At 41.8% G+C, this 27909-nt stretch overlaps 3 protein-coding genes across 19 annotated transcripts in view; 2 read left to right on the top strand and 1 right to left on the bottom strand.

The window, feature by feature from the left end:
- The window catches only part of dst (dystonin), a 155304-nt gene extending 151558 nt beyond the window's left edge, over positions 1–3746 (top strand). For 15 of the 17 annotated variants that reach the window (XM_079513097.1, XM_079513095.1, XM_079513098.1 and 12 more), the window contains 3 exons: positions 199–309; positions 2047–2173; positions 2626–3746. In XM_079513097.1, coding sequence (XP_079369223.1) covers positions 199–309; positions 2047–2173; positions 2626–2888 — 501 coding nt within the window. In that variant the 3' untranslated portion in view covers positions 2889–3746. The remainder of the gene's footprint in view (positions 1–198; positions 310–2046; positions 2174–2625) is intronic. The other 2 variants (XM_079513100.1, XM_079513094.1) reach the window with 1 other exon arrangement.
- Positions 1–27909, bottom strand: part of fam83b (family with sequence similarity 83 member B) — a 360421-nt gene that overhangs the window by 40701 nt on the left and 291811 nt on the right. The window lies entirely within an intron of this gene.
- LOC306930709 (uncharacterized protein) overlaps positions 3281–27909 on the top strand; it is a gene marked incomplete at its 5' end in the record, with an annotated part of 28069 nt that continues 3440 nt past the window's right edge. The window contains 22 exons of the mRNA XM_079511803.1: positions 3281–3311; positions 4182–4184; positions 6720–6843; positions 9569–9962; positions 10510–10587; positions 11119–11214; positions 11317–11370; positions 15665–15718; positions 15820–15873; positions 15968–16021; positions 16319–16372; positions 16479–16532; positions 16626–16679; positions 17117–17170; positions 17344–17388; positions 17498–17551; positions 17654–17707; positions 17817–17870; positions 18044–18115; positions 18205–18240; positions 20973–21017; positions 26332–26481. Coding sequence (XP_079367929.1) covers positions 3281–3311; positions 4182–4184; positions 6720–6843; positions 9569–9962; positions 10510–10587; positions 11119–11214; positions 11317–11370; positions 15665–15718; positions 15820–15873; positions 15968–16021; positions 16319–16372; positions 16479–16532; positions 16626–16679; positions 17117–17170; positions 17344–17388; positions 17498–17551; positions 17654–17707; positions 17817–17870; positions 18044–18115; positions 18205–18240; positions 20973–21017; positions 26332–26481 — 1668 coding nt within the window. The remainder of the gene's footprint in view (positions 3312–4181; positions 4185–6719; positions 6844–9568; positions 9963–10509; positions 10588–11118; positions 11215–11316; positions 11371–15664; positions 15719–15819; positions 15874–15967; positions 16022–16318; positions 16373–16478; positions 16533–16625; positions 16680–17116; positions 17171–17343; positions 17389–17497; positions 17552–17653; positions 17708–17816; positions 17871–18043; positions 18116–18204; positions 18241–20972; positions 21018–26331; positions 26482–27909) is intronic.

Raw genomic sequence — 27909 nt, 5'->3', positions numbered from 1 at the left:
GGTTTAAGTGGCTTTTTTTTTAGCTGCGGTTGCATTGCGAACTAGGCTGCTGTGTTTTTAATCTACTATAGTTTTTTTTAACCGAAAACCAGAGAATAAACTACAGACTCAGCCTACTGTTGGGTTTCATGTCCCTTTCAATTTCTCCATGTGAATCCTTGTCACACTTGTGTGTTTTGATTTGCCGTTGTTCCTCAGACTTCCCAACCAATATGCCGCAATTATGATAAGCCATGGCTTACAAACAGCAAACCCTCCAGTCCTCTTAAATCGTCAGACTCCTTTGAGAGCCAGGGTTCATCCTCTGAGGTATAGTGAACAAAGAATAAAACGTCATGTGGGAAACTGCCAATGTCTTACCTAACAACTGCCTCCTTCCAGCCAGCTGAAATCCAACGCACCTCTGTAAACAACTGATATGTCATCGTCGTGCTTCATTTCATTTTCCACATTTGCTCTGCGATGACAGATATTAACCACACTAAGCCCTACTGTATGTACTTCGTTGTACGATGAACAGGAATAATAGCCGATCTATCATGCTCACAATGCGACGCGTCGAGAGGTTTTAGATCGGCTGTTTTAGCTATTTAGCTATTTGAAAGATTAAAAAAAATAATTGTATATTTTCTTTTTGAAAAGTACACAAATTTACATTTAAATAATATAAATAGAATGACATACACAAAATAGGGTGAAAGTTCCGGGTTTCGACATTACAAAGTTGTTTCAGGGGTTGCGTGGTACTGCATTACATAGAGATTTCAGTTGGATCGGTAAGCACTAACATTATCAAGTACTAACCGAGTGTCTACCATAAGTCTTTGCCTGAGAAACTAACTTTCCCGTAACACAGCATATGAACTGAGATTTTTTTAATGCATCTAATATTGCTTATCAATTTGCTGAGGATATTAACCACTTGAACCCCAGCACTCATGTTCTGGGGAGAACATTAGCTAAAATGAATAGCTGATCGGAGCGCTGTGAGCTTGTAGAGATTTGGTGTACAGTTGGGTGCCACCGATATTGTCCCTTATCATTTGACCCATTTAGGCCTGACCTCAAAATTTAAAAAAATCCTTCTAAATCCTCCAGTTTTCTGAAATAAATATTTTCACGATTTTTCAAAAATAGCAGACCTACAAGCTCGTAGCGCGCCACTCGGTGGCGCGCTATGAGCTTGTAGATCTGCTATTTTTCAATAGCTAAATTATAACATAATGTTTAAAACACCAAAAGGGGTTCCCGCCCAAAATGGGTTAACTGTCCTTTTGCGCAGATCACGCAAACCTCAGCAAAAAGAAAAGTACAATATCGATGGCCTCCAACTGTAGATGGAGCCAACTCAGATCTTGGCTGGTTAAGTGGTTAACTACTGTGCATGAGAAGAAATTATAAAGCCTGTGGAAGAGGGTTAAAGGGATATTTCACTTTCAAACATATTTGGGTTCATTTTACTCTTTTGTGAACACACAATATGTTTTTATATATTTTGTATTTCCCTACGAGGGACAGGTGCGTTGGATAAATGGAAAAACTGGAAGAGTAGGAAAAAACTAGAATCCTGCACACTGTCTTCACTTACAGAATTTTATTTAAACAGCAATGTTTCGGTCGGTCAGACCTTCATCTGGCATTTTTGGGCCATTTCAGGGCCTCCTCACATTATTAAGAGGAGAATATCAGTCACCAGAACCAAGGGACGGATGTTTTCGATGAATCTAACATGGTTAAAATGGAGTTTGAAGTTACAATGGGTGTGTGTATAGGAAGTTCAAATCTAATCTAAATAAACTTAAAAACTGTCTTTGGTGTGTTCTCAGAAGCCCAAGTAGACTTTAAAATTACCCCAAACATGTTTGAAAGTGAAATATCCCTTAAAAATAAAAAGTAACAGTTGCAATCAAGGTGTTTATAATGTTCCAGTTGGGTTCCAGACAGTACATACTTTTGCCATGAAGGAATGATTCTTCTTTCATGTCGAACCAAGCGACTGCCATTGGTATCATATGAAAGTCGTAATGGAAGCTCTTTGTCTTGCAGAGTACACCGGTTCAGGGCAGCAAACTACGCCTTCCTGGATACTTGTCAGGAAAAGGCTTCCAGTCTAGTGAAGAGGGAACCTTGATCAGCGCTGCTGTGATGAAGGCCCGAGCACAGACTATAGGAGGTAAGTAACCCTCACCATCAATCATATATTGGGCATGTGTCCATTGATAAATAATACAATAGATTGTAAAGTGTTATTAGAACTGTAGTAATGGTTACCGCACTGGGTACTATAGGTGGGTGGGTACAGTGGCTATTGCATTTCCAGGTAGGGAAATGTTCAGAGGTCTATTGGGTGGTGTAAAATGAGAAGACATTCCACGCCATCTATGGACCTCACTGAATCTCTGAAGAAGTGGGGCCTATCGGTATGCGAATGTGCCGAGCCTGAACAGACTGCCGAGCACATAATCAGAGGCTGCCCCCTATACAGCACACCCTCAGATGCTAGCATTTTCGACTTAGGACCGGAGACGAGGGCGTGGCTGCATGACGCTCAGTTGGCCATCTGGCATCTGATGATATACGAAAGAAACAAATATCTAAATGATTTCTTGTAATCTGTTTCCATAGAAGGAAGGAAGAACAACAGTCGACCAGGAAGTAAAGCCGGCAGCAGAGGAAGCAGCCGCAGGGGAAGTGACGCCTCCGACTTCGACATCTCAGACATCCAGTCGGTGTGCTCGGACGCTGGGTCCGAGACCGTCGGAGACTGTAGCCGAGCGACGCCGCGCTCCACGCCATCCCGCCAGAAGGGAGGCACACCCTCCAAGATCCCAACGCCCCAGAGAAGAACCACGCCCACTAGCAAGCTAGCCAAAGGACCCAAACGATAGTCGGTGATCTTGGAATAAACAACAACCACAAGACAAAAAGTAGACTGGAGATACTGATGAACTTAAAAGACTGCAAACATGTTGAGTGTTATTTAAATTGTCCATGAAGATGTAAAATATTCTGTTGAGAGAAAATATGGTTTAATATTATGTGAGAATGGGATGTCATTGGCCTTGTGTATTTGTCTTAATGTATTTTATTTGTGAATAATGTCAAGTTTGGTATTATTATTTTATTTTATTGAAGCGAAACCTGAAGAGGTTTGAAAAATACGAAGGAAAGAGCAGAACTTTGGAGAAAAACACTGTACGGTAAAACATTTGAACACTAATGAATGACGTGCATACTAGGGTTGCACTCTAAAAAGAAGCCTGATTTCTGCGTCGTCATAATGACGGAGCATGAACCGGGCATCACTGAATGTACTGTAATCATGTCTGTAATGCTAATGTGTGGGCAAGGTGGTGCACCGTGGTTCCCTGAGAAGCACTGCATTTAACTGTATTTAAAATTCTATGATATACACCCGACGTGCATTTAAAGGGCAATACAACATACTAGTAAAGTCTAGTAAACGCTGCAAAAATAACAAACACTACTGAAGGCAATTTCACGCAGAAATCCCTTTATTGTTTAGCTTTGCAGTCCTCGGCAAATGCAGCCCCCCCTTCTTTTTTTGATCGGTTCACGGCATCATGTGCATATTGACCTTGAAGATGTGACACTCCAGCCCTAAGTAGACATTCTTTAGTGCATCCATGTCAGTGTATGATTAATTTTGGTAGAGCTGAAATGATTACTGTAACATATTTGTAATAAACCTGCTTGCGGAAAGCTACCAAGTCATACTGATAAAATGTAGTCTACTGATTTGTCTGTTCATTTGCACTCTCTCCCTCTCCCTCTGTCTCTCTCTCACTCTGTCTCTTTCTCTCTTGTCCACTGATTTGTCTGTTCATGTGTACTCTCTTTCTCTCCCTCTCCCACTCTCTTGTCTCTCTCACACACACATGCGTGCGCGCTCGCACACACACACACACACACACGTTTTCATGTCAAGGACCACCAAATTAATGTGTATGGCCTGCAGGGAAGAGGTTCCCTGAAAATATTGTCTGCAAGGGACTCCCACTCCCATACAAGACAAGTGTTGTTTATATAATGTTTCAAATATATTATATTATATATTTAAAAAAATATGTAAATGGCAGATCTACAAACTATACTGATCTTGATTCTATAATAACTCTCACTTGCTCATTCGTGCTCTCTGTATCTGTCTTTCTCTCTAGGGTGTGAGTGCGTGTCTGTGTGTCTGTTCCTGTTATTCCCCATACTGCATGTGTGTGTGCATGCATGGCGTAGGAGGAGGGAATCCAGGCAGGATTGAGTAATCTATGGATTATGGCTGGTGAATAGAGTGAGACTGAAAGCAGCAGTCATCATCATCGGGTAATGTGAGGTCACTGGGCTATAATCCCCTGTGAAAGTCCTGCGGTGTAATCTAGGGCAGTAGGCCTATTCTGATGTTTGAATTTAAACAATGACGTGAATGTGCGTACTCAAAGGGGGAAAAGACCGGCACATCATCGGCATATCAATTATACATTTATTAGAAATTAGAAATATATTGGACTAATTCACTTCAATTGAATTTACCTTATAGTCCTTATTCTCCAATCCAGTCAGTTCTTCATTCAAAGGCTGCTCAGCTCTGAGTGGAATGTTTGCAGGTCATGTGGGGCCTAGCTGTGACATACCACATCTTTCTCTTAAAACAGTGCATAACTTCCCTGGGAAACCCATCACTGAAGCACTACTGTATGTCTGCTCTTTGGAGGAATCACAATGTTGTTTCAGTAGCATGTGCAAAGGAAACTTTGTAACGTGCTACTATAATTATAATAATTGTTACAATAGGTACAATATGAGAAAATATGTATAGATTGCAAATCTGTAAACAAGCATGGCCTTCTTGTTTTGTAGGGTGTGTAAAAGATGTTTTTTAAAACTACAACTTATGCCTTATTTTATACTTTGTTGTACAATGGTATCGCACAAACAAATAATTGCCGATCTGCAGGCTTACAATGTGTGAGCTTGTAGACTGGCTATTTTGAACCTTTTTATTTTGTATTTTTGAAAATGTTCACCTTTAAATGACACCCAAAGTAGCCACGCCTGGTTGAAAGTAGATAAACTACCTTGCATAAGCATCCAGGCCTTTGCTTCTATTTTCCCCCTTCTCACAATAAAAGACATGTGCATGTCAAAATGAATGGCCTGCTATTCTCCGCCGCCCTGTTACTTTCTACACATGAAATATCTTGTTGCTGGACTTTGCTACCTTATAGTGAGACGGTTTGACTGGATATGAACTAACCTGTGGGAGAGGCCAGATCCCCTGGGGGCCAAAGGTGGAGTGGAGATCCAGGGTCAGGTTCCCCCAGGGACCCAAGACGTCTGGCTTGAATGGACCTCCTGTTCAGCTCAAAGACTGGCCCCGGGATGACACTTTAGAATTGGATATACTGTATCACCACTGCAGCGACTGTAAAACATCCATCTGCAGTCTCCTTTAGGAGTAATAATATGTGAGTATTTCTCAGGTTCTTTGAACAGCGTACGAATGAAGACTTTTGTGATGACAGCAGAAAAAGGATGATGAGATATTTGGCTTTGTTCTGATGTCGAGTGTGTAATCAAATGTCCAATGACTATTTGATTTGTGTTGATTGTGTTTAATATATATATATATATAGTATGATCCCTTTAATTTATTGAAGCATATTGTCGATTGCATACTTTTTGATTTATGTACAGGTATATGGTACATTTTAGTGATTACATTTTTTGAAAAGCTATTGGGTGGAAGAAAAGCTAAATATGTATCATAACGGTCGCCTTAGTTGTCAAAGTTTCCTGGTGAATGTATGACGGGGTGTCATTTCTTCCAGGAATGTACTTTGAATTGAATAAGGGATTTGTTTTATAAGATGTTTCTCATCACGACAGGGTTTTTAGATTCCCTTCCCATTTCTTTTCCCAAAATGTTATTATAAATTTTAATTCAACTAATGTGTACATCATGAATGGTCTTTTTCCTGGTTCTTCAGTCTCAAAACAGAAATTTCAGTTTTATAGTTTTGTAGTAAACGATGGATGGATGGATTTAAAATGTGATTTATTCAAATTATTGTTGCAGGCCCTTATAACTCCTGACTATCAGAATTTGAAAATGCCGGCCATTAAACAAATGCTGGTGTTCTGTGTACTTCTTTCCATCTGGGAAGTGACCCAGTGCCAAAAGTTACCAAGTAAGTCTTCTTCACACCTTTTAACTTTAATTAAAAACACTGTTATTTTCCTTATTGCATGAAAGACAGACCTTTAAACATGGCTACAGTATACCTTGTGGCTAACCAGATGTAGTAGGTATATACAAATGAAATTACCTGCATTTACCAGGCTGATGCCACATATGGTGAATCAATGTTGTACCATAGTATGCCCAGCAGATGTCAGCATTGACTCATGATACATGTTCAGCTGTTAGTGTCATCATTTGACCACCCCCTTCAGGACCTCAAAGAGAAGACCTTGATGTCATCACCTGATCTCATGCAAATCTAATGTGTTCTCAAACTATTAACGGTATAATCACACAGTTAATTCATGGGACCTCATAAATATTTTAAATGTCACTGACTCCTTTGCTGCTGATGATTTATGATTTAGAAATCATTCGTCCCCCTTTATACTAATCTAATTTATAACATTTTCACACGTCAAAGAAATGTGAAACTAAGCTCAGTGTTTTTTGCTGTGAGGTTTTGATCTCCTGGAGCAGTTCCGTGTATCTGAGTCGAGAGGTGTCAAGAGAGTGAACGGATCAGAACCCGAGGCCGTGGCTTACCGCGTCAACCCTTCTATCCACCTACGTAAGACCATGAGGTACTGTGACTGCATGAGCCCACTCACATGGACATTACAATCATCTTCATTCTCATTTATTGACAAATCAATGTAGTGCAGTGGTCTTCAACAAGGGCCCCCTAGAGGGTCCTCAGAGATGCTGCAGGGGGGCTGCCAAATCTTTGTGCGATAGGTGTGTTTGTGTTTAAGTCGTTAAATGGTAAATGATGCATTTATATTGCGCTTTTATCCAAAGCGCTCTACATGGATTGTGCATTCACCCATTCACCCATGTAAATGTCTGAAAACACACATTTAACATGAATCCAATATAGCCTAGGACGGTAGTGGAGGTCCCTGTTTTGTCCTTAGCCTGAAACATGTTAAAGAGCCCTGATGTGTCATGTTTCATCATGTCAACTATGCAAAGGTTTAAAACAAGATATTGTGCAACTAATCACTTTCAACCTGCTATCCATAATGTGGGTGTCCTAACGTACAGCAGCACCGTCCATGGCTGTGGTAACTGCACTCTGTAACTGTACTATACCCAAACAAATTCCTAACATGTTTACATGTATTGCAAATAAAGGCTTCTGAGTAGCTGAGTGGACCAGTGGTGGAAAGTACATTTACTTAAGTACTGTACCATTTTGAGGTATTTCTACTTTACTAGAGTATTTCCAATTCTACTTCTACTCCATTACATCTGAGGCAAATATTGTACATTTACTCCACTACAATTATTTGAAAACTTTATGTTAGTAGTTACTTTGTAGATTTGTATTATTATTACATACATTAACCACTTCAGCCCTATAATACAGTTCACAATGCGTCTTTTCAAAAGATCTTTATATGCACTTGAAAACTTAAAATGAGACATTCTGCATAATGACTTTTACTTTTGGTACTTTATGTACATTTTGTAAAGTCAATTTTGCATTCCGGACTAAATTTTGCATTCCGAATTTTTTATTTGAATACTTCATCAGAAGGTCAGCGGTTCGCCTCCATGCTAGCCCAAGTGTACGTGTTGAAGTGTCCTTGAGCAAGGCACTTAACCCCCCCCCCCCCACACACACACACACACCACACACACACACACACACACACACACACACACAAAGCCTCGCCTCCATGTAATTATAGGCATTACTTTTTTAATGAATACATTTTTGTAATTGAAGATCTACAAGCTTGAAAGTACAGCACATACAATGTTGTGGGCTTGTAGATATATATGCTACTCGGTTGTACAAGGACGTTTAGAGGGATTAAGTGGCTAACCTAAGCTAATCTTTCCCCTTTACTTTGCCAATGATGAGGTTTTGGCCAATATCTTCATTGCCTCCCATCCATCCGCAATGTTTATTTCCAAGTAGGGTTTTTGACGTGGGCCGTTTACACTGAATCTGAGCCTTCTTCAGTCGACTTTCAGACCATAGAGAGGACCACAGGTTTGTTTCAGTCGCCATAATTAATGGAGTGCACACTCCATCCTTGTATTACCTATTTACAACAGTTTGGCAAAATGTACAAGTAATTAAATGTTGTATACACGTTTTTTTATTTTTTACTTAATTTAACACAGTGGGTAAGAAGATGGCACTTTCCATTTGCCCTGCATCATGTGCATTGATTCTTCATTGGCATAAGACGATTCATTATGTTTACATCTTCATGGCATGCTGATGTCTCTCTTGCTGCCCGGGAGGCACGGAGCGTCATTAATCAGTCTTTTGTTTTGTCTTTTCCATTTGTGTGGATGTCCTCAGTGAACCTTGTCTGCATGACAAACGAGTGATGCTTGTGTATGTAGTGGGAAATAATGCATTACTGTAAATCAAGTGCAAGTCAAATAAACACAAAATGGTGTTGAATGTCGTTGCTCCCAGGCAATAAAAGAAAGCAAATTAAGAGAAGCCTTATTACAAAGAAAGATGTGGTACCAGCCTCGCTGTCTTGTGGGACATTTAAAGCCTTACTACTGAGAAACTATGCCTGTGTTCATTCCCTAATAAGCAACTCAACCCTATTTCATGACAAAACCCTAGCCTGGTAGACCATCCCAGTCACAGAATTCACATTTAATGTGAATTCCGCGACCGGGATGGTCTACCAGGCTAACAGAACTCTTCGGTTCATTGTCTTGTTGATGCAAGAGCCATATATTTACTGTTGTTCACTGCTCGCCTTTGAAGTAAGTGTTATCTCAAAAGCACAGACCATCATTTTGGACCCTCAACATCTTTTACATGTTGAGTTCCAGATGCTGCCATCAGAGCGGAGGTTTGGTTTTCCCAAAGGTGTCACTAAGAGATAGTGATTGTCATTTGTTCCATCTGCTATTGTTTTTTTAAAACAAACCATAACCCCAGATGTCATTGCATGTTCTTTTCTTCTTTATTATATTTGTTCCTTTGCCCATGAGTTATTGCATAGTAGTAGATGATATGGATCCTGCATTGTATTGTATTATTTATCAATTTACAATGTAGGCATTTAGCAGATGCTCTTAATCCAGAGCGATTTACAATAAGAAAGTTTGCATGCAAAATGCAAACTAGGATCATCTAGGATCATAATTAAATTAAGAACCTCTATCATCCGTCTAAAAAATATTTATCCGTAAACACTATAAACACTAGAATGCTATGCTATTATGATTAGGCTACTTTACTGTGTTGGACTATAAAACAAATTGCCCTCTGGGAACATTTACTTAATCTAACTTAAATCCTTTATGAATGTCTCTCCACAGTGACGTGTACCCAGACGGCCTGCCCTCCGACTACTCCATAATCGCCACGTTCAAAGTGACCAAGGACACGGCGAAGAGGTCGTGGAACCTGTGGCAGGTGAGCGACCCCGAGGGCCGCGATCAGGTGGGCCTGCGTTTCCAGGGCGACACGCGGTCGCTGGACTTCTTCTACACGGGCCCCAGCGGCACCCAGATGCTGAGGACCTTCCACGGCGTGGAGACGCTGTTCGACGGCCAGTGGCACAAGCTGGCGCTGAGCGTGCGCGGCGGCCAGGTGAGGCTGCTGGTGGACTGCACCGAGGTCAGCGTGGAGACCATCGATGACCCCCGACCGGTCATCCGCCAGGGGTACACCTCTATCGTTAAGAGGGCCGTGGGCCGTGGCTCAGTGACTGTAAGTCCATGCAGTATGACATCCATGATTTCTTCTCCAAATGTGTATTAATTCCTTTATGTTTATAACCTAAGCGTTTCATTTTACGAGTAAAAGTATCAATACTGCAATATAGAAATATTCTGTTACAAGTGAAAGTCCGGAATTCAAAATGTACTTGAGTAAAAGTGCAAAGGTATTGGCATCAAAATGTACTTAATGTATCAAAAGTAGAAAGTACTCATTATGCAGAATGTCCCATTTCAAGTTTTCAAATGTATAAAAATCATTTGAAAATAGCAAGAGCTTATACAAGCTTACAATGCATTGCATTATGAGCTTGTATATCTGCTATTTTCAATAGTTTGACTAATGCATGTCAAACTGGGGATCCTTGAAATTAAACGGGTTGAGGATCACTGCTAGAGCTGTAAAAAAATAATCTCTTCAAATGGGGGTCCGCGGGCTAATTACTGTCAATTTGGGGGTCCTTGACATGAAAAAGTTTGGGAACCACTGCTTTACACCACTATGTTGTCATGTACGGTATTGAAACCTGTGTTCTCAGCTTGACCTGCAGCAGATGGACGTGTCCTGTGACCCTGAGCAGGCGTACTCAGAGGGCTGTTGTGAACTCTCCAGTGTGGTGAGTCATCAAACCACTGCAAAATATGCATTTATCTGACTTTAGCTATCATTCACCGGGACTAACAAGCCCCAATAGCCAGGGCATAGCAGTGGCAGCCATTTTGTTGTGCCACAGTTTGAAAACCTATTAATTTTTCCCATAGAGATTTCCCAAAAGTATTTATATACCGTAAATTATTTTAAGCCTAGAAACCTCTTGGTGAACCATAAAACATTTTGATTCTCTGAATTTGAAAACCACAACAAAACTGAGTTTATTAAATATAGGCTATATAATATAATAACATATTCAAATCCTGTTTTTTCTCCACGTAATCAAATGATTCACCAGGACCCTGGATGGCTTAAGGTTCCAGGCTTACATTCATTTATATAAATATTTTCAGAAATCAGGAAAAATAAATGCTATCTGTGGCACCATAAAATGGCCACCACTGCTATGCCCTGGCCTATATACTTAATCATACGATGAATAGTGAAAATAGTCGATCAATGTATGGCGATTGATTGTTTGATGGCTTGATTGCAGTGTGGAGGCTATGCAGAGATCGGCCTGACCGCAGGAGGACCGAACTGCAAGTGTATGCATGGACAGCCTGGGATCCAGGGACCTTCGGGGTCAAAGGTGAATACGGCCCCTCGTTGCGATAAAGGCTGGCTAATCATCCTCATGGGTCTAGCCGTGGTCCTCCAGTCACTGTAACGTGTTTTTGTCTCCGTGGTTTAGGGTCACAGAGGGCTTCCAGGAAACACAGGAGAACCAGGAAGACATGGAAACTGGGTACGAACGCATAAACACTCTGTCAGATCACATTTTACAGCTGAATTGTATTTAATGAGGGAAAACGCTGAGCTGCTATAGGACACAGTACTGTATGTGTGCTTTTTTTTTTGGGGGGGGGGGGGGGGTCGCTTTACCGCAGCGGGTAAAGAGGCGGCATGGTAATCAGAAGGTCACCGATTCGACCCTCGGCCGACTGAGTGCCGAAGTGTCTCCGAGCAAGACACTTAACCCTAACAGCTCCCCGCCGAGCGCTCGTCAAAAAGCCATCTGAGCGAGCCATTTGCTGCGGGTGAATGCAGAAAAGTAATTTCCCCTCCCCTGAGCCGACACAATACACCCCTCTTTGCCAGCTTGTGTGTTGAGCGGCTTTAAAGTAGGCTACATGGAGAGCTGTGTAGCCCCCGTGCTGCTAGTTGACTTGAGCGAGGAAGGGTTAAACTGAGTTGCGAGTCAATGAAATTGTAAAAGTCTCGCTCGTGAGACAGCGGGGAAGTTGTGGAAAATGGCAGAGGGAACATAACCCAGAGACGGCGGGATGGAAACGGATCTGGACGGCACTACTCCGCTCAGCGATAGTAAACACAGAGGCTCTGCTCATATTTTGAAAACTGATGTAACATATGCAACAGATTTGGGGGAGAGCCAAGAGAAACATGGACCAAAATGAGTGCAATAATAAATTAGTTTTTTTGACTTCTGAAAGGCTCATTTACATCTTTGAGCGCAGGACCTAGTTTAGAACATCAGATTTAGATCAAAAATGGCACAGGATCACAGGATTTCTTATGGTTTCAATTTTCCATTTGAATACACAGAGCCAATTGTAATGAATCCCACACACATACTCGCACACACACACACACACACACACACACACACACACACACACACACACACACACACACACACACACACACACACACACACACACACACACACACACACACACACACACAGCAAACTGTTTAATAGAACTCAAAATGTCCAGTGTTGTACTGTACTCGACATAATGTGAAATTTGTTTGTTATTAAACTAATTCATATTGTTATATTTTTGCATTAAGGTAGTCAATGCTCGTTAATGCAGTGTGAAGAGGATCGTGGCTGTTATAATGACCAATTCAATTATAAAACGTGATAGTAATTGTATATAGATATCTGTCTGCAAACATAACCACATTTCCATGCCTTAGCCAAAAGGCACAGTTTTTTCCAGTGGAGAGCTTTAACTAACTTATTTATTCGATGTTCAGTTCTCAAACCTACAGTATGTCAGCGCATAACTTAATATCTTTTAAAAGTAATCCAGAGAGCATGTTCTCTGCAGAGCATTTAAGAGGATGGTCTTTTAAGTGATGGCTTGGCATTTAACATTGCCCTTGCGTTTAACAGGGAAATCCCCTAAGTTGCCCATGCGTGCAAACACGCACGCACGCACGCGCACACACACACACACACACACACACACACACACACACACACACACACACACACACACACACACACACACACACACACACACACACACACACACACACACACACGCGCAGAGTATTATTCCAGATCCGTGCATGCCACATAGCCTGCACATGTGTTGAATTGTAGCCCATGCTCATGTGGGAGTAAACATCTGTCTTCTGTAACTCAGTAGATTTCTGACCGTCTGCCAGCATGTGAATCACGGCGTCTGAACATGTTTATCTCCACCCTGCTGGCATCTCGAAGGAGGGCATTTCCTGGCTCTGATATATGAACTGGCCCGTCCTGGTTCGCGGGTGGCCCTTTTTCCCTCCTCGCCTGACCCCCGTTGCTGCCTTAAAGAAACGTCGTAAAGTTCATGGCCATGCTTCTCGCCATGTTTGCTGGCCATCTCTGCGGTTAACCGCTTACACGTTGACTTTTTTCAAAGGAATCTTAGGTTAGATGGTTGAATGAACTCACAGTGTAGAGACGTTCTTGTTTAAAATCCCTGCCTATTTTGGGCATGTCGTTGTCATGCGGAAATTGTCGTAAATTATCAATCATTGACGAACATAGCTGATACAGCGAATCTACAAGCCCCCAACACATTCCGCAATGCAATGTGTTACGAGCTTGTAGAACCGCTATTTGTGCTGTGCAACACCATCAATTAAGTATAATAATACTGTTCACTGACCAACATGCAAACGCATCCCCTTGTATTAATGAGGAGGTTAGTGTCCATACTGTCCAGGCTCAGGGGTAGAGTGGCTGGATGGCAGTTCGAACCCTATGTAAAGCGCCTTGGATAAAGGCGCTATATAAATAATAATAATAATAATGAATTGCATTTTTATAGCGCTTTTCCAAGTGCTCAAAGCGCTTTACAATGGTTCATTCATTCATACATTGGGAGGTGAAGCGGCGAACAGTTGACGCCAGCGTCCTCACTTCCCACATTCACACACCAATGGTGGCAAGCTTACACCGACCGACTCATTGGAGGCAATGTAGGGTTCAGTGTCTTGCCCAAGGACACTTCGACATGTGGACAGGAGGAGCCGGGATTCGAACCGCCGACCCAGGGATCATTGGACGACCTGCTCTACCTCCTGAGCCACAGCCGCCCTAAATGCACCATTTACCATTTTACCATTTACCATGCAAAAGGGACGGCTGTTCTGTTTGGACTAGTTTATCCAAAAGGTAGTGGATGTTTAGTCGCAATGGTAAATGCTGCATTTATATAGCGCTTTTATCCAAAGCGCTTTACATAGATTGTGTATTACCAGCTCAGTGGCCTTGTGGTTAGAGTGTCAGGGTTCGATCCCCGGCCGGGTCACACACCAAAGTTAGTTCAACTACAAATGATTCCTGAGCACGGCACACCTGAAGCTCACCCCTCCAAGAGATGGGTCAAATGCGGAGAACAAATCTCGCATACAGCAATATATGTGACAAATCATAGGACCTTTAATTACATTCACACACAAATTCATACACTGATGGCGGAGGAAACCATGCAAGGCACCAACCTGCACATCAGGAGCAATTAGGGGTTCAACATCTTGCTCAAGGAGCACTTCAACACTAACTCTGTGGGAGCCCGGGATCGAACTGGGAACCTCAGTCAGCCATCTGGCTGCTTTTCCATCCACTCTACCCCTGAGCCACTGCCGCCCTGTATTCATATGGATAGGCATAGCTTCCAGCTGGTTCAGCTCATAGTAAGGTTATGCTTTACGCATGGGTTTGGTGTGGTTTCATGAATGCCTTTTTGTTAAGTTGAGCAGCTAAATACGGTTTCTGCATGTTCCTCGACATGCGTTATGTCCTCCCGGGGATATTCCTAACTGTCAGGGGGAAATAAGCGGCTGGCGACATCATGTGTATGTCGAAGGTGGCATGTGATTGTGCGCACACACTCCGCATGTCCAGCCAGCAGGGGTCAGCAGTGGCAGGGACCACAGAATTGTCACAATGGGCTCTATGCACACAGAATAACTCTTCCTACTTCCAGGCCCCTTCCCTACTTCCTTCACAGGTGTTACCGATGATAATAATTACGCTCTGTTCCATTTAGTGTTCCGTCAGTGGTTCTCAAACTTTCATTTCAAGGACCCCCATAACTCTGAGAGTGTTCCATTTGTACACTCTCAGACTTGGGGGATTCACACTATGGTCCCAGATGCACACTCGGGACCACTTGGCAGATGTTGTGGTAGTGTGAATGCTGCGTACCATTCCTTGGAGCAGATCACCCAACCGTTCCCGGGACCGCATCGGGACCAATTGGATACAGACGATGCAATGAAGTGTACTCGGGTGCGGAGGAATCAAGGCCAATGTGAATCATGGCCGGCAGGGACCAGGCAACCGTATTCGGGAAAAGTTTGAATCAAATGGACTCAGTGTGAATCCCCTAAGAGGTCCAGACCTGTACAGGGCCATTTGGATCACACTCAAGGACACTTTGAGACCCACTGGTGTAGCAAGTGTTTCCAGTGAACCAACATGCACAATAGCAGCACCCTGACCAGAATGGAACAGAGCCTTCATTAGTATCATCTGTAACACCTGTGAAGGAAGTAGGGAAATATCCCAAGTTCTTTCCAAAATGGCTTGTATACATATAGCCCATTGGCATAATCAATCATACATTTGGGATAGAAATTTGAAATTATTTAAAAATAAATAAATACTCAACTTTCCTCATTAACACTGTTATAACCAAACCTGTACCTGTACCTAAACCTAAGTTTCTGTTATCTGTTCTAATTAAGTTTTCTTTTGAAACTTAACTTACACACAGTATGTAACTGTCTTGCAGGGCATCATGGGAAAGACGGGGGACTATGGCCACATTGGCGAGACGGGCCCTCAGGTAACAACAGCTGCTCGACCTGCTCTTTCTTTGTTCCAGTTCAGTGTGTCTGGGTTTGCTCTTTCAACATGTATTCATTCAATATCACATGACCTCCTCAGGGGGAAGAGGGAATCAAAGGTGAAGGGGGGATGAGAGGACTCTATGGCCAAGAGGTAATGCTTCAAAACACAGACGATCACTATTTTACCTTTTTTTGTGGTATAACTTTGGCAAAACTGCATTGTTAATGAACTGCTGTTTCAACAGGGCGACAGAGGACCCAAAGGGCTGAAGGGGTTAATAGGAGCTGGAGGCTTCAAGGTAAACATTGACCTTGTGTTAAGGTTACATGTATTTTCAAATCAAAGGCTTTCGTTTGCCCCGTCTATTGTAATTAGTTCAAGGTTTCCTAATTGTATACCGGTACGTCTCGTGTGCAGGTATACATAAGAGCAACATTATGTTGTTCTGGTTCCTCAGCATTAATAGGCATGTAAAGCAGGCAATTAGTGAGCCTTCTTGCTTTTAATTGGATTTCCGTGCCGCTCGTTGGATAGCTTGCATGACTTTGAAGTTGACTAAGAGGATTTAATATGGACATTATGACTGTAATTAAAGGGAGTCCGCGGGCCCCCCGGAGAGCTGGGAGTGACCGGAGAACAAGGAATAGTTGTGAGTTAATCTTTCACATACTCTGGTTAACTCATTAATAAATGCAATAATAATGCAATAATACAAGTCTGGTGTCACTAACTTCGACTGTCTGTCCTCCTTGAAGGGTGATACAGGCGAAAGAGGATACGAGGGGATTCCTGGGTACCAGGGAGTTAAGGTATTTACTTAATTAGTCATGGAAATTGCACTTTTGCTCTCATGAAATTATTAACGTACATTAATTTAATAATAACAATGGCTTCGTTTACAGGGTGAAATCGGGCGCACTAGCCCAGAAGGGTCTGCTGGCCGACAAGGAAAGCAGGTTGGTTTGGGGTCACAAATGTAACCACTAATTCCATATTTTCTGTCGTAGAGATACTTAAACCTGTGATTAGACACTCCTAAAGCACCATCCACTACCTTCAATAGCTCCTCATATAATCACACAGAACAAATAAATAACATGTAATGTGGTGAAGGAACACTGTGGAATAGAGCTATGTTTTTGGCATACGCGCTGTCTCCATAAACAACGTTAATACGTGTGGTTGGATTTTGGCGATGGGTTTTAAGGGCCTGAAGTGTATCAACGCAAAAGATGCTGATTCTATGAGAAAGAGCCATGCTAACAAACTATAGCATGATACGGTATAAGGAAGCATACAATAATACACTGCTGATCCCAGAGACACACTGGAGGAGTAACAATACCTATTATAACAATATAATAACATCATATCATGTGCCATGTGATGACAGGGTATCTTTGGAGATGCTGGGGATACGGGATCTGCTGGGGAAAAAGGGAAGCCTGTAAGTACAAGTTTAACCACAGTGATTCGGGAATGATTCACATTTTATTTGTGGTTTCTGGTTTTCAAATTGATATATACACATTCTTTACTAATAGCCATAATAAACATTTGACAGTACATTGCATAGCGCTGTGATAACTCTGTTTATTTCCCAAACGTTATGAAAACTAGGGAATCTCAGGAGTAACGGGTAAACTTGGCACCGGTGGGCCAAAGGTGAGTTGCTTTGTTGTACGGTGTCACACTTGAATGTTCAGTTGATGATGTATGTATTGTACACTTTTACATTGCATTACACTAAACAGTACTTTACATTTCCTTATAGGGCATCGTTGGAGATCCTGGGCTGCCAGGCAGAGAAGGGGACCCAGGGATAGAGGTATTGTAATATACTGCCGATCCTATCCTGTACGTTTCTTCTTTTTTTCTGGGTAACATCTACTCTACCGTAAGTGTACTAATCCTTTTAATTTCTGAACAGGCATATCAAGGACCGCAAGGTCAAGGTGGCAGAGGTGGTAAAATTGGAACAAAGGTAAAATATCAGTCTTAGATTAAATGTTTCCTTCTTAAATGTATAAAGACATACAATGTTGCCGTTCCTTCCCGATTCATTTGTTGACGTGTGTGACTTTATCTTCAAGGGAGAGACAGGTGCCCAGGGGCCACCAGGAGAAATGGGTCCTCAAGGCAAAACAGTAAGTCACTTTTAAGGCATTCATTGCACTGCAATCATTGAGGATGAGCATAAAGTACATCCTCAAGCGTAGTGTACGTACTGTAAAGTAGTTTGCCATCTTCAAGGGAAACTACGGTGGACAGAAAATAAACTAGGCCCTTAGGTAAATGTAATGAATGTTGCACTCTCTAGGGCCTGAGAGGTTACAAGGGTTCTGCGGCGAAGCCAGGAAGACCTGGATTTATTGGCCCCCCAGGGCCTACCGTGAGTGTTCCAGATAAATTCTCTAAACTCTTTGAAATACAAGTTCATTCTCTTCAAACCACTAAACCATGTCATCTCACTCACCACAGGGACATATTGGCCTGCCTGGCAGAACAGGGCCTAAGGTAACGTCAATCCATTCTTTTTCACTATCGGTTTCAAAAATAAATTATACTCTGGTGGTGCCACAATCTTGCATTGTAGGATAGCATGAATCAAACACCATTACATGAATTTACATTAAGTACATTGATCTAAGAAGAGAAATGCTTTGTGCCGTTTGTAGGAGATTTAGTGAATAGTCCCAGAGCAGCTAGATGTCAAAATAAATTAATACAAATGTACATGAAAAAAAACCATAGTATAGAGTATGAACCTGCACTGATTTACCCGCCTGCTGCTCAGGTATTGAGCAGCAGACTTGACAGCGGTGTGAGGTTGGGTTACCAACGCCAGGTTGCATCCTAGATTCACATGTCAGCAACGCTCTCCTATATCTCACAACCAGTCAGACTCATCTGTCAGCAGAGCGATGTCAGCCAGCCCCCATGAAGAGGCACGGCTAACAATTGGATAATTCACTTTGGGTCTCCAGAGTGTTTTTTTAGATTCTCCATTGCAGCGGAGACTTTTAGCTCGAGGCCCAAAAGATACATTAAGGTGTCTTCCAGGGACCCTAGCCTCAGAAACCCAGACGTTTTTACTGGGACCCAAACGCACACATGTACATTATGAATGAACCAGTTCGGCTCTATTTAAAGAAAATAGTGAAAATAGCCGATCTACCTGCAGACTGGCTATTTTCACTATTTGTTACGTTTGGATGTTATGGATTTGTTTTGTTTTTTTATTGAATGAATACTTTATTAGTCAAAATGTAAACCCCACTAGGTACAGTCAGACATTCAGGCTAAATGGATAACACAAAAACGTGTTTCCATTGTGGTCCTGTGTATTCAATTAATCATCATAGCATAGAAATAACACAATACATCAACAAATACAAAACATTAATATAAGATAGAAAGGGGGAAAACGGCAGTGAATTACACCTCCTTAAAGACCGGGTCTACAATGCATTATAATCCTATTTATAATGATTTATAATATTTATTATTATAATGATTATCCTGTCGGGTGTTATTTTCTCGACCGCACACCAGCAATTATGCCTTGCTTATAACACTCGTTATAAATGTTTATAATCAACAACTTGCATTATCACATTATAATATAATTATAATGTCATTATAATATGAAGCATTAGAAGTGCCTTATAATGCATTATTTATAATCGTCATTTTGAAAATCTTTAAAAAATATATTTTTGTAAGAAAGGGTTAGAAGACATTTACTCACGACCCATGAAAATGGGTCTGCAACCCAGAAACGGGTACTGACCCAGTGTTTGGGCCTCTAATGGTTGCTCCCAGGGTAAATCTTTTCCTCTCTGTCTGGGGGAGGTCAGACCCAGTGCCAAACTCCCCCCCAGGGCTTGTTCTTGGTGTTTACAGCCAGGGCACTTCATGCCAATTACACAGACAAATCGTCTCTATAGAACCTTTATTTGAGTTGGCTATTTTGTTTTGGCACACTGTACAAATGAACCACGTCAGCCCTACATATTTCATCGTTTGGTCAATAGGAAAAATAGCTGATAGCTGACACGCACACATAGCTGACACGCACACATCACATGGTGACACATTGTGTCACCAAAAAAACAAAACATACAATATACTGTATTTCAATATTAGGTAATTTGGATGAAGAGTTTAGCATACACACAATCTGTACAAACACACACACTGTACAAATGAACCACGTCAGCCCTACATATTTCATCGTTTGGTCAATAGCAAAAATAGCTGACACGCACACATAGCTGACACGCACACATCACATGGTGACACATTGTGTCACCAAAAAAACCAAAACATACAATATACTGTATTTCAATATTAGGTCATTTGGATAAAGAGTTTAGCATACACACAATCTAATTTCTATAAAGATATACAGGAAAAGGGAGAGAGTGAGACAGGGAATGGCACGCAGCAAAGGTCATCAGGATTCGAACACGCAACACGCTGTCATTAGATATGTGGATATGCATTAGATATGTGGTTTGCGCCATCGGCCCAGCGGGTTCTTTGGAACAGAGACACTGGCGTTACATAATAGGCCTAGACCTAAGCAAACGCACTTGGAATATGGACATAGTGGGGGAAAAAAGTCTTCCTCCCATTCTATATGGAAGTAGTAGATTTATTTATTTTACGTAATGCTACTGACATTTTAAGTGCAACATAAAGGGAGCTTACAGGCCAGGTGTCATGCAAATCAATCAAGTCACCTTAATTCAAGTAGCAGATGCCAAAAGGAGGTGAAGTTTTGTGTTTTTGTTATTTATTTTAGGGGCATGTCATGTGGTCTACATTTTGGGCACCCCTGATGTAGCCTAAATGGTGGATCATCCTGGGTTTATGGGGAGTTTATGGGTTTTCTGCAGAGTGACTTGCAGACTAATTTATTAGGCAGTTGACATTTGGGTCAAACGACCATCCACACAGACCAACAGACACAGATGACATCCTGCCATCATGTCATGGTTATGTATCATGTGTCACACATGAAACAAGCCTAGTGCTGCCTTCGTGATCCTTTTAGGCCTAAAGCACTTTCTCCTGCACCTGCTTTTTACAGGTGTGCAGAATAAATTATGTTCTGCTTTTTTTGTTTTTGGGCACAGGCTGTTTATTTTACAATGAATGTCCTATTTGAACAAGAGGAAATGTATGGAAGATACATTCATAATTAATCATTATTATTTTTGGTTTCCACATTCCTTGCACAGGGAAGCACAGGAATTCAAGGAATCCAGGGTGTCAAAGGTGGAAAGGTAGGGTTTAAAATGTTCATCCACTCTTCTGTTCAATATAATGTGTTTGTTTACTATAAATATAAATGTATAAACCTTTTATATATTTTTTTAATATATATATTTATAATATCAATGTATTTCTTTTCAAGGGAGACAAAGCAAAGAAGGGACCTGAAGGAGAGGTGAGGTTTGATGTCATTGTTTTCATTAAATTGCAGAGCTTTCTGTGTGAAATGACAGTTGATAGTTGATACACTGGTGGATTTAATGGTAACAATTAACACAAATGATATACTGTATGTATAAACTGTAGTTGTAATTTAACATTTGCTCCAGAAAGAGCTTCACACATCTTTCCATAATGTGTGCTTTTCACCTTTTCTCTGGAATTAAAGTTTATGGTGGTTTACTTCAGTTCAAGGGAGTGACTGTTAGCTAACTACCTGGCTGCTAACTGTTACTGAATGATCACTATAGGCTAACTCATATATCTAGAGAACGGATTGAGGAGCGACAGCCCCGCCCCCCACTATTCACTTCAATGGAAGTGAAGTGATGCTCCCGGAAGAACGACAAAGTCTTCCGGGTAGTACCCCTCGAGCGTTGATATGATTGGTTGGCTCCTATCATAGTACCCCTTGCCCTCACGCTGTTCTTGTGGTACCTCTGCGTCACATTCTACGTCACGATTCATTCATAAATTTAACCTGGGCCCAGCCCACCTGCAGTTTCAGGTTTTGACCAGTAGGGAGACGACTTCAACATTACCCAGCTATTCTGGGGGCTTGGGCTAACTGGGCTCAGAGAAATACCAATCATAACCATCACCACCATACCAAACTGGCATCTTTAGTCATTGCAAAACTATCAGGTATCGTTCACACATTTGTTGATAATTACCACTTTCAACCTGGCATCTCTATTTTTGGCATGTGATTGTCTCCGGCCCCCTTCTAAAATAGCGAAAAGGACAGATCTACAAGCTCACAACTTGTCACGATGCAATGTGTTGTGAGCTTGTAGATCAGCAATTCTTGCTCAACACCACCATACCATAGTATAAAAGACAAGAATCAAGATGCTTTTATTTGTCACTGACCAGACAGTGTTAGAGTGTCCGCCCTGAAACTGGGAGGTCGGGGTTCGATCATACCAAAGACTGTAAAAATGGTACCCAATGCCTCCCAGCTTGGCACTCAGCATCAATGGGTTGGATTGGGGGGTCAAAACAACTAATCAAATGATTCCCGAGCGCGGCACAGCTGCATCTCACCGCTCCGTGGCCATCCAAGAGATGGGTCAAATGCGGAGAACAAATTTCACTGTGGTAACGTGTGTGACTTTGACTTTGATACAGGTACAGCACATGAAGCAGAGGCATTTTAGTGTGTCATGCTCCGCAACAATACAGTATAGATAATACTATAATAGAGATTATATGGGTGGAACGAAATGAATTGACTTGCAAAAGTGCACATTGTTAGAGAATAGTGCTGATATGGACATAAAGCCTAATTTATATACTGCTTAAGACAACCTCTGAAAGCCAGACTTTTTTTTGGCTCATGGACATCATTTGGAACGTCTCACAGGCTGACTGTGAGCCACTTGGCGTCTACCTCTTGAAATTTCTAGTGGCTCACATGGCGTCGTCTCGTGGCTTTGATTGGTTGAGTATATACTGTAAATGCCCAGAGCCATGAGACATGAGCCATGATCCATAGCTTGTCTTATGCCAAGCTTGTACAGCTTTATGCATTTTCTTGACGCTCAGTTTGACTTTGATGTTTGATGAGTTTCTGTTACGAGCTTCAGTTGATGTGAGATTTACTAATAGTTAAACCTGGGGAAAGCTACTCTACTCTGAAAATGTAGCTACCAACTACAAAAGTGTGCTCCGGACGACGGAATGCATGTCTTCGCCAGGCCAGATGGCCTATACCCAGGGCTGTGTAAGTTGTGGGTTGTAGGCAGCTGTCAAGACCCCCAGGAAGCTGTGGGGGGAAATAGCATTTCTATGACATACGCTGCAACTTTTTGCATTTGTGCTTTTGGAGGTCCCTCTACATGTGATTCCAATGAGATTGGATGTTGCGTTCATGAATCATTATGTATGGCTTTCTTTGTTAATAATAATAATAATAATAATGTTGATAGGCAATTACAGGCAAACAGATTGGAATATCAAAAAACAGTTTGACACTTGTTTGACATTGTAACATGACTCCTGAGATCACCTAATTTGGTAACGATTTGAATTATGTTTGCTGCAAAGAATTTCTGGCCCCCTCTAATTAAATGGTTCTAAATGAAAATACTTCTGCATTGCACTGCTAGTCTCGCAAAACCAGCACAACAAGTTCGGAAACTTAACTTTTGCCGGTTATTTCTCCCCTTTAAGAATACCAATTGGTATTGTATTTTATATTGTTTTTATCGTTGATTAGTCACCTTTACAACGAGGTATAGCTTGTAAGGATCGGGCGTTCCTGGAATGAGCAACACAGCTAAATGTGTGGGTAGCGCCTCCAAAAAATTTGCCAAAATGGCAAATGGCTGGTATTCACCCTTGTTTTGAGTTGCTTAGCGGATTGGATGATTGCACTCTCCCACAGTTAAAGGAAAAAACAACAAATATTGGCCATTTTTACAGTTTATAAATGTTACACTCAGTGTTGGGGAACTCAGTAGCGTGTGGAAGATCCATACACAGCCACAACAGCTTGGCACCTCCTCCTAATGCTGGTCACCAACCAAGCCACATTTTGCTGTGGGAAAATCCTCAACCAGGATTTAATTGTTGCAAGTCAGCCAACGTGGTTCTGTTGGTCACTCTAGCACGTACAGCACGCGCAAGCTGATCCCACAAGTGTTCAATTGGGTTGAGGTCTGGACTCACGGCAGGCCATTCCATCCTCTCCACTCTGGAGGTACTCTGTGATGATGATCCATGGCTCTGTGGGGGCGAGCGTTGTCCTCCTGGAGGATGGCATTTTGTCCCAGATTCTGAAGATATGGGATCGCCGCTGGCTCCAAAATCTCGACTGCGCGCGTGTTTTTGAAAAACTAGAAAGATGCAATCCTGCGGAATTGCGAGTATGTTTGCCTATCTCTATAGGAATATATATGTCATCGTATAGGCCTACTGTCCAAGATGAGGGCAAAGTGCACAAATGCCTTTGGAAGAGTTCCGAATCGCTGGCCAATCGGATGGGAGAATAGAATATGTTATTGCACTGGTGTGCAATAACATATAACAATAGTCTGCTTACCTATAGGCAACCACACTAACTAAGTGTATAGGTATATAAATCACACTTGTGTGACGTGAGGGGCGCCTCACTTCTTTAAACAAACATACCGGTAGTAATCTAAACTAACATTAAAGTACATAGACTTAATTGGCTGCCCCATGGCGTCATGTTTAGTGCTCTAAACCAGTAGTTCCCAAAGTGGGGTCCGGGGACCCCTAGGGGTACTTGAGGGAGGTTCAGGGGGTCCCTAGCTAAATTAGAGATAGTTATGAACCAAATGGACCCTTATGGGTCTGTAACTCAGAGAGCATACGAATGTAACCAAATGGACCCATTTGGTTCCATTTGTACGCTCTGAGTTATTAAATTAACAGTGATTTTACAATATAAATTGGGGGTCCCAGAGATCGAAATGCCATTAAATGGGGGTCGGTAGCCTAATGTATGTCAAACTGGGGGTCCTTGAAATGAAAATGGTTGAAAATCACTGCTATAGAGCCACACAAATGCTGTCTTATCGGGGTCCCTGGCGTATCTTTTTACATGGGGGTCCGCGGACTAATAAATGTCGATTTGGGGGTACTCGACATGAGAAAGTTTGGGAACCACTGCTCTACACAAACATTAGAAAATCCATAGACTTAGCTGCTACTCTACTCTACGTATGTTTGTTTAAAGTGCTCGAAACAAACATCAAAAATGACATTTACTCGTGACCCATAAAAATGGGCCCGTGACCCAAAAATGAATCCCTACCCGTTGTTTGGGAAACACTATTCTATCTAGACAGCTTGGCCGTCAGCAACACCAAATAAACACATGAACTATTTAAAACCTGCTCGGTTTTGAAAATAGTTCAGAAAGTGATTCACCTACTTATAACTCTGCTACTCCCTAGTTCAGTCGGAACTTTGAAACCGTCTCAAGAGATTACTCCCTAAACTAACAGAGGCTCTATCAAAAGATGCAGAAGGAGGAGATGACACTGGACATTTAAGCCTTTTATTTATTTGGTGCTAGTATAAAAGATAATAAATATAGCCTACTAGCACGTAATAAATAAAAGGCTTAAATGTCCATGCTGCTCCAGTGTCCTCTCCTTCTGCATCTGTCCTTGTTCCTGATGCACCGGACCAGCCGTTTTAGGCTTGAGGCGCGCTGGTAGACTCCCTTTGTTCTGAAGCTCTGTCAGAAGAGTTGGACAGGGTTGTTTTCACCCAATTCATCTGTCTGTTTGGATTCATATTCAACTTTTGTGGAAAGTTTGATCATGGGGCAAGGCAAGGAAGAACTGAGTAAGAGTCCCATTTTTGCCGGTAACTATCAATCAATGTACGTTATGTTTTTGCATGCTGCTTTTGCATTGCGGGGCGCTTACGTTTTTGGAGAAGTGCCCCTGGATGCCCCCCAAAAATGTGAACTCAAAACTAAAAGTAGTAAAGCATCACATGTCATTGCCTTGTGTAGTGGAGACAACTAAGTTACAGTTGCTTGCAACATCAATTTAAAATTGTGCTACCAGCTGCTTTACTTTGTAGACTGCACAAATAAGACGCGTTTCAGTGCAGTGCAGTGCAGTGCAGTGCAGACTGCAGAGCAGCACACTAACTGTCCAAAGGGGTGTGTGGCTTCACGTAAAAAAGGCCTGTAACTTCAAAATTGATGCATGCAATCTGATAAAAACGTGTTTCACATTGATTACCCTAACGGGGCGTGGCTTCTCACAGAAATGTATGAAACCAGCAAACATAAGCCTGCATAACTTGCCGTCTACCTAATCAATCTTTCCAGTAACTATTTATCTACCGATATAGCTCAGCAAAGTTGAATTGTCGACAGTTACATTTCCTGCAACATTCTTCTGTTATTCAAAGTTAATGTTGAAGATTGGACAGCTGAACCACCGGACACATCTTGTTGTTATTACAATTACAAGTTTAGTCATTTTGGCAAACCCTCGTGTCCAGAGTGACACATGCACAAAAGGGGAGGAGGTGCTACAGTAAATTCAGGTGAGTTTGTAACTCTGTGGTCGATATTGAATAGCATCGTTCATTATGCATTAACCTTTTCTGTAGCCTGGAGACAGGGCTGAATCGGGTCCCCAGGGGAAACAGGGAAAACGTGGTCCAGCCGGCGAGGCTGGGCGCTCTGGTGGGACGGTTGGAGTCAAAGGTGTTCGCGGTGATGGAGGTCCAGAGGGTTTTCGGGGCCCACCTGGTCCACCGGTAAGTTACAATGTATTATTGTAAGATTCAGCTTCCTTCTACTGTATAGAGGTGTTGATTTTGAGAGCAAATTTTGATAAAATTCCACTTAGTTTTAGTCATATTTTAGTCATCTGAAATGTTTTAGTGTTAGATCAGGGGCTCTCAACGTTTTTGGCTGGGGAACCCCCGAAAATGCTTTGGCCATGTCTCGCGACCCCCGCCCCGCCCCCCTCCCCACCACCAATACAAATTGACCGCTACAATAACCTTAATAATAATAGAGAAAATACATCATAAATAAATACTGAAATCAGATATAACCATTAAGGAAAGTTTATGCATGCACTATGTGTACTATGTAAACTCTAAATTTCCATTTCCAACCATTCAGTTGCAAAATATATATATATATATTTTTTTTCCTTTTCTTTTTGAAAATAATTTGGGGACCCCCCCGAGTGGTCGCGACCCCCAGGTTGAGAACCCCTGTGTTAGATGACTAAATATCAAAAGATTTTTTACACTCGATTGCATGCTGAAAATAGCCGATCTACAAGCTCACAACGCATTCACGCTGCGATGTGTTGTGTGCTTGTAGATCTGCTATTTTCAGAGCGCAACACCCGAGCGCAACCAAAAATGACATGTCTTTTAGTTCTAGGCCTACTCTCCACTAGACCCTCCCTAACATTTTAGTCTAGTTTTTATCTGTTGACAAAATTGTCAATATATTTAGTTTTAGTATTAGTCACTGTAACTTAGTTTTCATTTAGTTTTCGTCAGTGAAAATCGGCAAACATTTTTCATCTTAGTTTTAGTCGACAAAATCAATACTGTACTGTAGATAGAGACATTGCCTATTTAATGTCTGGAGAAGGATTTGATTAGTCATTTTTACCTGTTTGCTGACTAAAGCACCCCAGAGCGAGGACCACCAGAAAAACCACAGTAATGAGAATATTTGACCGCTTTTAAAACGTATTGCACAATCATTTCAAGTCTTGGCTGTCAGGGTAGTGGTGTAATAAAAGCATTTTAATTGCTTCACTCTGAAACACTATTAAAGGTGTAAAAATATGCAGATAAAATATATCACACACATGCACATGCACCAAAGCAATTACTAGCATTATTATTTATAGCAACTGGCACGCACGCACGCACGCACGCACACATACATTCACACAGAGTTTGGTAACAATTGGGGTGTCAAGAATACCTTTAAATGATTTCTCATTAGTCTGTAGTTACTAGTTACTCACAGCACGGGTTTCATTTTGTGTGGCTATAAATCCATAATGACCCTGAGGAAATTTGGCAGAGTTTCCACCACCCCCCCAACTTCCTCCACCAACCTCCCCCCCCTCGTTGCATGTGCTTTTCAGCCATTTGGTTTAGCATGCCCCGTTCACCTGTAATGTTTGTATGTTACAAGTCCCTGTGCTG

This window comes from Electrona antarctica, assembly GCF_951216825.1.
Source record: "Electrona antarctica genome assembly, chromosome: 10".
Taxonomy (NCBI): domain Eukaryota; kingdom Metazoa; phylum Chordata; class Actinopteri; order Myctophiformes; family Myctophidae; genus Electrona; species Electrona antarctica.
Note: the sequence above shows the minus strand (reverse complement) of the source record. Positions and strands in the feature narration are given on the sequence as shown.